General features: G+C 38.3%; 1 protein-coding gene across 7 annotated transcripts in view; it reads right to left on the bottom strand.

Annotated features, from left to right (window-relative positions):
- The window catches only part of OLA1 (Obg like ATPase 1), a 93,101-nt gene that overhangs the window by 44,096 nt on the left and 35,425 nt on the right, over positions 1–13,580 (bottom strand). For all 7 annotated transcript variants that reach the window (XM_083712336.1, XM_083712339.1, XM_083712335.1 and 4 more), the window contains one exon: positions 7,339–7,514. In XM_083712336.1, coding sequence (XP_083568462.1) covers positions 7,339–7,514 — 176 coding nt within the window. The remainder of the gene's footprint in view (positions 1–7,338; positions 7,515–13,580) is intronic.

Below are 13,580 nucleotides of genomic sequence, written 5' to 3'. Positions count from 1 at the left end.
GTAAATCTTTGGGACTGAACAGTTCAGGTTCTAGACTCTACATGATAATGACTAGAAAGCTGTCTTTTATATTTGGTTTATCCCTCTATCTCTGCACAAGCAAACAGCAGTTGAAGTGTCAATGTAGATTTTCCATTACTGTCCCAATTGTTCAACTGACCGTCTTCACTGTTAATATGAAAAACAGCACACAATATATTGCTCTAGTTTAAACTTAGGTACCTCAACTCATATATGGCAAACTAGCTCTAGTTTAAAGGTAATTCTAACAATATTTCAGATCAGTGAAAATATACCTTTTTACTCCCAAAACTAAAAATAAAGAATAGGCAGAGAGCCACTTCGTAGATGCTTTTCAACAGTCAAACTCAATTCCCCTGGAAATTTGTCACAAACCTGAGCCTAAATATCTGCTAAAAACTGTTTGTAAGACTTCTCTGGGCTGGTTTTCAATGACCAGGGTGAAGCAGACATGAACATGGATATTTAAGTACACACACTACAATGTTTTATATTTCATTTTATATTTCACGTACCGCATTTATGTGCTACTCAAATCAAGCTTTCCAATGAAAGCAACACTGAACATGAAATAAACAGAGAGAATTTTGAAGTCCTATCCTTAAGTGGTTAATATACTAGCACAGTCCCAAATCTAAATCTAAACAGATGTAATAAAGATGCATCTGAGATTTTTTTTTAATTCACAAATCTCAGAAAATTAGGTTTAAAAGATCATCCTGAGCAACGTGAATTATAGTTGGTCTTCCTCTTGTTCCATCTGGTGGTTTTAAGAGTTTTCAAATATTTTGCTTTATAGGAATAAGAGCACACAACTACCAAATTAAACCAAAATAATGGAAAGGTTGGGAAAGTTACCAGCAAACCTTACTACATGCTGTCTATGATCCAGCAAGTTATGTTGTGAGAGCTGCTGGGATTTCTCCTCTTCTTTCCATTCTAGCAGGCTCTCCCCCCCCCTCTCACACACATCCTCCACCCCCCCCCCTCTCAAACAGAAAAGCCGTACTTCAAAACCTTTGGAGGAAAAAAACAATAAAGTCACCAGCATGTGCTCTGGAGACTTGCTGGACCATGGCCATTATGAATGATTATGGTATTCTACTGAAGTAAAGTACTGCATGACATTCCTTCTGCTTTTGAGACCAGATAAACGACTCAAACAAAGAAACAGAAATGGTATTTTTGAAGCTTTTGGAAATGTAAATAAAATAAGTATAATGTAATGTGAATAGTTTGAAGGTACAGAGGGAGCACTTCTGAACTATTAACCATATTTGAATAGTGGTTGAAAAGGGAACTTTGGAGTTAGTTTTTCATTCTCCTAAGTGTATGGAACGCAGTCTCTACCAACCTAGTTTTCAGAGAGGTGGTTAAACCTATGTGTGTAACACTTCACATACCTGAATGCTACTACATGGTTGTTGTTTTTTTAAAAAAACAAATCTTGTAGGTATAGAGCTGAGTTTCAAGAAGGAGGTTTCCAACCCCTGTCTTTCCCTTCTAATGCCCCTTTTCTTATATGCCAGGGGAGGGTTTTGTATGGAGAATGCCATTATATTAGCAGTTCAAAACACACCTCTTTGCAGGCCTTTGGTAGGGATTGAGTTAATATGCTGGTGACTATTCATTTTATCATGTTTTGTGAATTGGTGTGTTGTATTTTGAATTTAATTACTTTACTGTTTTATTTATAACCTGCCTTGGGGTAATTTCATTCTTTTCAGCTGCTTTGGATGCCAAGCAGAAAGGTGGGATATAAATATTTCAAAACAAAACAGCGATAGCATCTTCTTCTGTTAGGAAGAGACGAACAAAATTTGATCTTATCAACAGGATGGTTTCCCTACTTGACCCTAACTGGCGGAGCAGGAAGCAAACTACTTGGCGTGAGAGTGCAGGGGAGGATCACAGTAACTGGAAAACGAAGTATAACCATAACCAGATACCAAAACAGTAACATTTAAGAAGAGAAAAGAACCAAAGCAGTAAAGCAAGAAACTGTGTGTGGTGCCTATGAGTGTGGATCATGCAAAACACAAAATTATGGGGAGACCAGCAACCTTTGGTACACCTAGAAGAACAAAAATATATGCTAAGTAATAGTCTCACTCTCCTCCCTCCCACCATGTACAGAGGGCTCCCCTCTCTATCTGGAATATTTTCTTAATTAAACCCAGTATTCTCCCTCCAGTAGGTTTGTGCTTTATGCAAGGTCACAACTCTGGAAACAGAAGCCTCCATCCATGGGATGTCCACATATGTGAGGAGATGCTAACACTGCATAGTTATAGAACTCCTCCAAGAGAAACCTGCCCTCAAATGCTATGGATCAATGTGAGTGCAGTAATACCAGCAGCTGATATCCACTGCTTCCCAAGCAGAAATGGCGGCCTCCTTAAGCCTTCATGACGTTTTCTGGCCTGCAACATGAAACCCTAGAAAATATATTTCATTTCTCTGGTGTCAGCTGTTCTCACAGGCTAGAATGTAAGAGCACTTCTCACATCAGCCTGGACAGCTCAGTTGGTTAAGAGCATAGTGCTGATAATGCCAAGGTTGAAGGTTTGATCCCCATATGGGACAGCTGCGTATTCCTGCAGTGCAGGGGTTGGACTAGATGATCCTCAGGGTATCTTCCAACTCTATTATTCTATGATCAAGCTAATGCCATTGCCACCCCCTTTGAATGAGTGCAGAATTTTGGTAAATCAAATTTCCAAGACCTGTGAAAAACATGACTTTTAGCACATGCAAAGGCGAAGACCTGAGCAATACTTCATTTTGACGAAGATACACCATTCCTTATTGGCTGACAGTACACCCACCTATGAGAACCTCCGAACTGCAGTGTCAATTCAAAAGGAGAACAGATCAGAGTCTGATTACCCAATTCAGAGCCTACTCAGGAAGTCCATGGACAAATGCAGAATTCTTTAACACAGCACACTGCCCATCTCAGACCTTCAGAACCTCCCTTAGCTCTGTAGCTCTGCCTTGTCAAGATGAAGACTTTCTTCCTACTTTGACCAGGACAGGCAAAAGGCAACACCCCAAGGATCCCCAAGGCCTGCCAAAAGAAAACTGGGCAAATGTGACTGAAAGCCTCAATACCTCATGGTATTGGGGCACATCTGGTTCTGCTCTCCAAACTAAGGTACACTCCAGGCAACCTTGGTGAACAGAGAATTGTTAAATGTGCAAAACTGCCACAGCGGAAACTTCAAAGCCCTTCTTGAGAACTGCCAAGATTCACTCAATGCAGGAGAGCCTATGAAATCCTTCACCATCAAGCTAGCATGATTGCTTGGGGAGCAAGGCTATTATATGAGCTCCTGACTGTGGGATCCTAAATTGCTCCATAATGGCATCTGCAAAAACAAAGTGCTTGTTAGCTAGTTTGGGTGTAATCTCTCTCCTGGATTTCAACATTCTAACAACTATTTTTAAGTTTGGCAAAGTGATGACAGTAGCTTTTGGGGAAACCAGAGGAAAACTAGATCTGTCTCTCAGGGGTCCTCCATTTGTAAAAGCTTATGGTAGCTAGGGCCTGTTGTGCTACACTGCAAATACAGGAGAATTCTTTCACCAGTGACTTGTTTCCAAAAATCCAAACAGCCTTAAAAAGAGAACAAGCAGCCAAAACAGATCAGAAACTTGAACAAAGCTTGTAAATCAACTCTGTCACCTAGAATTGAGACCTAGTTCAAAGCAAGGAGGCAGTATGCAGAAAGGCCTGTCACACAAATGAGAAATGTGGACATCTCACATGCCATATTTAATAGCTTAACAGTAACATTTTAACACTACAATGAGAGGGTAAGATTTTTTAAATCATGAATGACAACCTAATCAAACAATAACATTGGTAAGCAAGTTAAGGTACCCATTTCTAGTACATATATTCATGGAATAAAGGTATGAGTTGGGAGCCAACAACAGCATTTCAGATAATTTTACATTTCTGGCTTTAGAGGGTGAGAGCCATGGACTAAACTTCATTTCCTTTTTAAAAACAAATTTTAACTTACTGCCTTTGTTAACTAACAGTGTTTTTTATAAATACTTAATTATCCTAGTTAGCGTAACATTGCTTTAAACTAAAAGACAAATAACTTGATACTATGTTTTCACCCCCATCTTTAGACTTCGAAGTAATTATGTGCAGGAAGAAAGGTCTGTTCTTCCATGCTTAACAATGTGCATGTACTCTTTTTTTTGGGGGGGGGGGCAGCCAGACTACAGGAGTATCATGAAAATAAAATCACATGCCACAGCAAAAATAATAATAATAAGAGAATTAAATGGCCAACTCTCTTTACTCTCTTTTTCAAAAAGATGAACTGTCAACAATAGTGTAACCAAGCTTTCACATTCCAAACACACACCTTGAATGTTTTCCTGTTTACCCATGACTTTAAATATTTGTTTAAGGAAAGTATTGCCATCTCTGAACTTAAGATTTTGAAGCCACTGGCCTCATCCAATAGGTTCTTCATAACTCATCCAGTTTGGTATCATCTGCAGATCTGATGAGCATTCCCTCTCCTTCTCCATCCTATTCATTTATAAGGATGTTAAACAATGGGCCCAGGACAAAATTGTGCTATCACATCTCTCCGGGGTGACAGGGAGTCATTGATATTTGCTCATACGGTCCATCAACCAGCCACAAAGAGCAGTAGTAGCATCTAGCCCATATTCTACCAGCTTGTCAAAAATTTATCATGGGGGCCTTTTCAAAGTCTTGCCGAAATCAAAATAAACTACACCCCCACAATTTCCTTAATCTACCAGGCTATAAAAAGGAAATTGTGTGTATATATGTCTGTTAGTATGGAGACATCAACAATTGTGTGCTATACACTGACAAATCCCTTGCAGTTTTTCCCTATATGTCTGCGGGAACTTTCATCACCGTCCCACTTTCACTCACTCTCCTGGTAGTACATGGAGTCATGCTGTCTAGCACCTCATTGCCACCACCCCCCTTGGCAGGAATCATTTAAATACCTTCTGAAGAAGCTTGGGAGACTCCTGCAAAACACATACTGTACTTCCAAACCTTTGTCATGTGCCTCTGCCAAAAGTCCAAATCCAACTTCTGCCAAATGTCCTTGCCCTTGAAAGTAAAGACCAGGCAGAAGGTATATCAGGGTCCACTGGTAGATGCCCCGGTGATTTTGCAGTTCATCAGCAAGAGTTTTGAATCCCAATCGTCTAACAGCAGCAACAACTAAAAAGGTCCCAGACATGTGCTAAATTAGGCTGCTGGAACTTACAAATGTTGAAGAAAATGGAGTTTTGTTCTTGAGTAATCAGGTGCTAATAGCGATCCTACCCTTAATTCTTAGAGTTGGGTAGAATTCAAAGTAGTACCAAGGAGATCATTCCATAAGTGCAAGCATTTCTGCCTTCCCAATGGAACAATCTTCCCTCTTCTATGGGCTGTTCTGGAGGTTCTCCCCTCCCTCCAGTACAGATTTGGGAGATGGGACAGCAGCTACACAAGGGAGGAAGAAAACGGGGAAAGCTTGCACCAGCAGGACTCCTTGAACTGGCTTCCACTAACAAAATGAGTTAGTTGCATCTGGACCACAGTTGCATCTGCCCATCCTGGCATAAACCATGTTCTAAGAATTTAAACCTTTCCCAATGATACCAAATTCATAGCCAGTATTCTCTCTCTTCCTTAGACATAACCTTCAACAGGAAAAGTGACAAAAGCACCACCCATGCCCCAATATTCTTCCTCTTCCTACCCAGAGCCAGGGGCTTGTAACACTTTCAACTCTGTGCCTAGCAGGAGTATTTGTTCCCACATGGATCCACAGGAAGGGATAACAGTCAGTAGACTGCAGACATTTTGAATGCACACACCTTGGAGACCACAAACATCCCACAACTTGTCAGGAGGACAAACTACTGTCTGGGGCCCTCTCAGTAGTGGGGTCACCAACTACCACCACAAATCTCCTCTTCGGAGCAGAAACAAGAGTCCTTCTATCTGCAGAGGTCTTCAAATCCTTCTTCAGGTTTTCCAAGTGGTCTGGAAACAATGTCCATGGGAAGGCCCTGGAATCATTTCACCGCTTCAAAGACACAATTGTCTTGTTCCTGTTTGTAGCATTTTATCATGTTCTGCCACCTGCACTGGTTTTCTTCTTCTTTTTAGAAACTACCCTGTCCCTTTGTCCTTTCAGAAGCACTAAAATTATAGGCTTTTCTTGATTTTTAACTGTGGTGAGCAAAATTTTAAATATACAGAGAGGATATTATGTTATTTATAGCAATTTATTTGAATTTAGATTGTGACTACATCTAGATTTCTAACATCAAACAGCCAGGCTGACAGTCTTACTTACCTGGATATATACAATCACTTATATTATTCCAATTAACAATGTGATTAATATAGGAATTCTGAAATAAGGTACCCCTTCACCTTCATGGAAATCAATCTATAGCCCAATAGTGTTCATGTTACTATACCACTTTCAATACTTAAACTACAGTGAATACAACTTGCTGTTCTAAAATATTTAATGAGAAGCTTATATGTGAAATCAGATGCAATACCCATATTAGATTGTATTATTGGAAATGTGAGCATGAAGATGTTCACACAAATGAATTTCTTCTTCCTACTGCACTCCCAAAAAATCCATTCTTAAAGCTTGGGGGAGCCTGTAAAATGTGTGGGATGAGTATGAGAGTCGCCCCCCCTTCATTCCAGTGGGTCTCCTGAGCATCGGGAGTGGCTTTCTGGGAGGCAGAAGAAGGGGTGCTTGCAATTCTATTGATACAACCTATTGTGTACTCTGGAATTGGTATACAAATACATATCATACAATGACCAAATTTTAGATACAGAAATAACTAAAGAAATATGAATAGAAGAACAGAACATATGAGGAGTGTTTTTTCAAAATACAGTGTGGAAAGTATAGAGACCAGAACAATTATGATTTCTCCTAAAATACATTTAGTACTAGAATCGGAAACTGAGGATGAAAACACTGATACAGCATTTCCAAGCAATTTTAAAAAATAGGTATAGCAAATGGTCTTCACTATTGAACTGTTTTACTCAGTCACCATTTACATATGAAACTAGAATTGAGGTAACTAACACATTGCAACACGTTACGTACTAGATGGAATAATTTTGAGGTAGAAAGTTGAGGTGTCTTAAAACTGAGACTAGCACCTTTTTCCCAGTACAATAAAGTCTGCAGCTGATAAGCACCATGCCTGTGTAAAATCATTCCTACACTGGAAAAAAATCTTTTAAAAATTGAAGATATTCTTACTTACATATTCAGGTTTTAATTTCTTGTCACCTCCTCGTACAGCCACTTTTTCTAGTTTGTCTATAATGGGCATGATCATTTCCTCATCTTTTAGCCTAAGTTCTTCATGTATTATTTCAATGTCACGAACAGGTGCAACACTTCCTTCAACGTGTGTGATATCATCATCATCAAATGATCCTTTGAGGGGGAGCAAAATTCAGATGTTAAGCAGTATTCTGAGTGGAGGGGGGGCGACGACGAAAGAAAGATACACAAAGTAGGAACAATCTACCAGTCATAGGCCCCAGGGCAGAGCAAAACTTAATGACAAGCATTTTCAGTGTTTTTCAAACAAGAAATCTGTCAGTAATTTTCAGTATCGGGGTCACTGCATCTTACAATGTATTAGAGGTAGCCAAATAAAAGTATTTTTTTATATAGCACTTAATAAATAAATGGTTCAAAATAATATAGGAACATTTTAAGGCACTCATTAGACACAGTAAACATTGGAATTGCTATGAAGTTTATGTCAAAGAATTCTGAAGTTCTACACAGTACTAATGGGTTTCCAAGGGAAACAGGATTTACAAAAAAGGGGGGGAGGCCTGAAATCATCTGGCAGACCTCTTCTCTGCTTCAAACTACTTTATCACTATGGTTCTGACGGTGATTAGATAATGAACCACTCAGACACACAATTTACACAGCAGCTAATTTCATCGGTCTGATTTGAGGGTATGGTTTTTAGGGGGCCATCAAAGAAGCAGATGAAGGTGCATTTGTCATATATGAGTGACAACCATTCACACTATCTCAACAAAATGGTGCTGGCCCTTATTAGAAACACATGCTATTATCACATATTTAAAGTGCAGTTGAAGCCATAATTTCAAATTGCCAATGGAAACATAAGGGTAAAACAACCAGATATTACTGAAGCATGTGTACTGACTTTATGCCCCTCTAAAGACATAATGTGGCAATGTAATTCAACTGAGATACTCTTGAGTTATCAATAAATAATAGCATGAAAACAAAAATTAAAAATATGTCTTAGTAGCAAACTATAATTTAAAAATTTAGACCTAGTCATGAATTAATGCGCAACATAAATTTTAGGCACTATTTAGTAACAATCCCACTGACTCTAGAAATGAGACTTTAAAACATTTTAAAGAATGAATGCTAGCTACTGTATTTTCATATGAGGTCATAAAAAATAAAGGAACATCTACATATTTTTAGAGAGATGCAAGTCTACCACATTTTGAGACAATTCACACATCACTTTCCTCTCACATGGAGAATGTCACAATACTTACACCTCAGGACCCATGGAAGAGTAAAGCTAAAAAAAAATTGTCCTAATTACACAACTGGAATCATTAACAGCAGCTTCTCAATTAGCATACTGAGGGCAAATCAGATGCATTTTGCCATGTGGACATTGAAAGGTACAACATTGTTCAAAGTCAAAAATCCCAGTAAGATCACTCCTGAACAGCAAAATAACACGACAAGAGATTGAACAAGCCATTCAGAACATGAAATTGGGCAAATCTCCAGGGCCAGACGGCCTGACCTCCAAGTATTATAAGACATTAAAAGATTATTTGATACAACCATTGATGGAGGTCAGTAACGAAATTATGGAGGGAAAGAAGGCGCCGGAATCGTGGAAGGAAGCTTTTATCACATTGATACCAAAATTGGAAATCGAGAAGACACAACTTAAGAACTATCGTCCCATCTCCCTTTTAAATGTGGATTATAAAATATTCGCAGATATTTTGGCAAGCAGACTTAGAAGAGTCTTAAATGAAGTAATTCATAAAGACCAGGCAGGCTTTCTCCCAGGTAGACATATGTTTGCTAACACAAGGAACATCATTGACATCCTGGAACTTTTGCAAACAAACATAAACACAAAAGCAGTGTTAATTTTTATAGATGCGGAGAAGGCCTTTGATAATATCTCTTGGAAATTTATGAAGGGAAATTTAAAAGAAATGGGAGTGGGACGGGGTTTTGAGAATGGGATTGATGCAATATACTCAGAACAGAAGGCAAAATTGATAGTTAACAATGTGGTTACAGAAGAGTTTAAAATTGAAAAAGGTACACGACAAGGCTGCCCGATTTCCCCTCTGTTATTTATTTCGGTTCTGGAGGTGCTCTTGAATAGGATTAGAGGGGACCGGTTGGTGCAAGGGATTCAGGTCGGAGCGAAACAATATAAACTTAAAGCTTTTGCAGATGACCTAGTCTTGACTTTGCAGGAGCCAGAATCTAGTACAAAAAGAGTATTACAACTGATTCAAGACTTTGGTCGGGTGGCGGGATTCAAACTAAATAAACAGAAAACCAAGGTGTTGGGGAAAAACTTGACAGATACAGAGTCAGAACGGTTTCAGAGAAAAACAGAACTAACTGTGGTTAAAAAAGTAAAGTACCTAGGGGTAAACATAACAGCAAAAAATCTGAGTCTATTTAAGGATAATTATGAAAAATGTTGGTCTGAAATTAAGAGAGACTTGGACAGTTGGTCAAAATTGAAGCTTTCTTTGTTAGGCCGAATTGCTGCTATTAAGATGAATGTATTGCCAAAGATGTTGTTTTTGTTTCAAACATTGCAAATTGTGGACAAGACGGAGTGTTTCCGGAAGTGGCAGAGAGATATCTCTAAATTTGTCTGGCAGGGCAAAAAGCCCAGAATTAAGTTTAAGATATTAACTGATGCGAAAGAAAGAGGGGGCTTCGCCCTGCCAGACTTAAAATTGTACTATGAAGCCGCAGCTTTCTGCTGGCTAAAAGACTGGCTACTTCTTGAAGACACTGATGTGTTGGATTTGGAAGGTTTTAACAATGCTTTTGGCTGGCATGCATACTTATGGTATGACAAAGTTAAGATCAATAAGGCCTTTAAGAACCATATTGTCAGGAAAGCAGTATTTAATGTCTGGACAAAATACAAAGACTTATTGGAAAACAAAACTCTGAGGTGGCTGTCCCCTCTGGAAGCCAAGGCCCAAAAAAGACCCAATATGGAGGCCAAATGGCCAAAATATTGGGAAATATTAGAAAAAGACGGTGACAATTGGAAATTGCAGAGTTTGGAGAAAATGGAGGGTAAAGTGCGAGACTGGTTACATTACGCCCAGATTAAAGAAGTTTTTAAAAATGACAAAAAACTAGGGTTCCAGGTGGAGAAATCGAAGTTGGAGACAGAACTGTTAGAACCAAAGACTAAGGTACTATCAAGAATGTATAACTTGCTGTTAAAATGGAACACACAAGACAAAATGGTTAAATCTGCTTTGATAAAGTGGGCACAGGATATTGGGCATAACATTATGTTTGAGGACTGGGAAAGGTTGTGGACCACTGGGCTGAACTTCACTGCATGTAATGCTTTGAAGGAAAATGTAATGAAAATGATATACAGATGGTACATGACCCCAGTTAAACTTGCCAAAATACACCATTCGTCTGATAATAAATGTTGGAAATGTAAAGAAAATGAAGGAACATTCTTTCACCTCTGGTGGACTTGCCCTAAAGTGAAGGCCTTCTGGGAAATGATATATAATGAGTTGAAAAAGGTATTTAAGTATACCTTCACTAAGAAACCAGAGGCCTTCCTCCTGGGTATTGTCGGCCAGAGGGTGTTAAAGAAGGACCGAACATTTTTTATGTATGCAACAACAGCAGCAAGGATACTCATTGCCAAGAATTGGAAGACTCAAGATCTACCCACACTGGAAGAATGGCAGATGCAGCTGATAGACTATATGCAACTGGCAGAGATGACCGGCAGAATCCGAGACCTGGGAGAAGAAAGGATGGAAGAAGATTGGAAGAAATTTAAAATTTATTTACAAAAATATTGTAATTTGATTGAATGTTAAGAAGGATGCTTGATCATAAATAATTGGCCACCACTAAACTAGATTGGAATTAGATGATAAGTGAGATTAAGGAAAAGACAAACCCTTTGGGAGAACTATTAGATTATATTTAAACGAGTGGATATAAGATTGTAAACAAGATGATAATTTGCTTGAAAAAACTTTTTAACAATGTAAGTGGGAGCAGGAGACGTGAGGAAGTCCAAACAAGTTATGAAATTTTGTGTATGATATAAGCAATGTTGTTTGTTACTTATGCTTTTCTCTTATAAAAATCTTAATAAATATTTATATATATATATATATATATATAAAATCCCAGTAAGTGTTTCTTCTTTTAGAATATCTCTATTTTTTACCTTCTCTCTCTCTGTTGATGTTAACCTGGACCATAGCCTTAGAAGTATTATCTCCCATTTTAACTTTTGTAATATTCTATGCCGTTTTCTCACACACATTAATTTCTGTGAATTCCATGGTCCTTATTAAATTTTTGCTCATCATATCTAGCGAATTTTCATTCTTTATCATCTACTGCATCGCCTACCAATTGTTTTTCACACGAAATTTAAAATATTCCTCCTGATCTTCAAACATGTTTATTCTTATTTATTACTGTTAAATAATAATAATATTGCACTTCATCCAAGGACCACAGGACAGTTCAAAGTGCAAAAAGAGAAAATCACATAGCATAGCAACTTTCACAAATGAATCGAAAAATCACGTTGTTTTGTTTTTTAAAAAAATAACCCAACAGCTTTTGGAGTGTCCTGGTTTTTACTTTTTAAAATATGGCAACCCTAACACACACACAGAGAGAGAGAGAGAGAGAGAGAGAGAGAGAGAGAGAGAGAGAGAGCGCGCTTAAAAGGCCATCGATTATTTAATTTAGGGAATTCCCTGTTTAGGGAAGTTTTTTAATCCAGCCAGATGGGTGTGGTATTATTATTATTATTATTATTATTAAGCCAAAGACCTGGAAAAAGAGCAATGTTTCTGCCTAGCACCTAAATATATGTAACGAAAGCGCCAGGCAAGCTTCACTCTGGAGAACATTCAGGAAGCCACCACAGAAAAGGCCCATTCTCATGTTGCCACTCTCCGGATCTCTCATGGAGGCGGCACATTTTGAAGGGCCTCAGATGATGATCACAGGGTCATGGTCGGTTCATATGGGGAGAGGTGGTCATTGATGTATTGTGGTCCTGAGCCATTTAAGGCTTCATAGGTCAAAACCAGCCCTTTGAATTTGACCCGGAAACTAACAGGCAGCCAGTGCAATCAAGTCAGGATTGGCGTTATATGCTCAAACTGTCTTGCCCCAGTGTTAGCTGTTAGTTTTCTGTATTTACTCTTTTCATTATTGTAATTGTGTATAAACCACCCTGGGATGATTTGGTGAAGGGTGAAATTATAAATAATAATAATAATAATAGTTATTATTATTACACATTTTGTTATCAATGTATTATAATTGAAGGTTATTATATATTACTGAAAAAATAATAACAACATTCTTAAACATTTATTTATACTAATGAACAACTGTAATAATAATTTTCTTTAACATTTTATTTATACAAATGAACTGATAGGGTCTAGCTTAAATATGTATAGTAATCACAATGTACAATTTTAGGAGAGCTTACACTAACAAATTGCTGAAACTATTTTCTCATTTGTAAAAACAAAACAAAAACAACAAAAACAACCTACAGCAAGTGAAATCTTATCAGCTAACCACAGAAGAGATAATAGGCTGCAAATCCTCAGAACTTGCAACTTCTCTCTCAGATTCCATGAGTAGATGCATTCTTACCCCCTCCCCTTGCCTTTTCCATTCAACTAACACAGTCTAGCAGATTTGGTAAGACTCTTAAAGGTCCAACTCTCTGCCAGTTCAGGAAATGTACTAGTACTTCATCCTTGATCGATGGCCATCAAACCTTTCCTACATTTTGTAGCATTTCCCCACATATCCTGGAAATGTATTTTACAAACAAAAACAACTTCAGATTAGCAACTACTCAAACTAATGTCACCTGGCCAACAAAAGGAGTTGCCTTGCCAGACTCCTTATGCACACAGCATATAGTGGTGGGAAAGCATCAATAGTTTGTGTCCCTTTCCCATTTGAGGACAATGTGAATGCCCAGTGAAGAGGAGAGTGTATGCATTTAGCCCTGAATTCTTGAGATCACCCACCAAGCAAAAGCAGTCACAAGCCACCAGTTCAACTATCTTCCCAGAATTACCGTATTTTTCCATGTATAATACGCCCCCATGTATAAGACGACCCATATTTTGGGGGACTCCAAAGTCAGAAAATGAGGGAGATTGCCCAGAGTTG

The sequence above is a fragment of the Podarcis gaigeae genome (genome assembly GCF_964106915.1).
Source record: "Podarcis gaigeae genome assembly, chromosome: 1".
Taxonomy (NCBI): domain Eukaryota; kingdom Metazoa; phylum Chordata; class Lepidosauria; order Squamata; family Lacertidae; genus Podarcis; species Podarcis gaigeae.
Note: the sequence above shows the minus strand (reverse complement) of the source record. Positions and strands in the feature narration are given on the sequence as shown.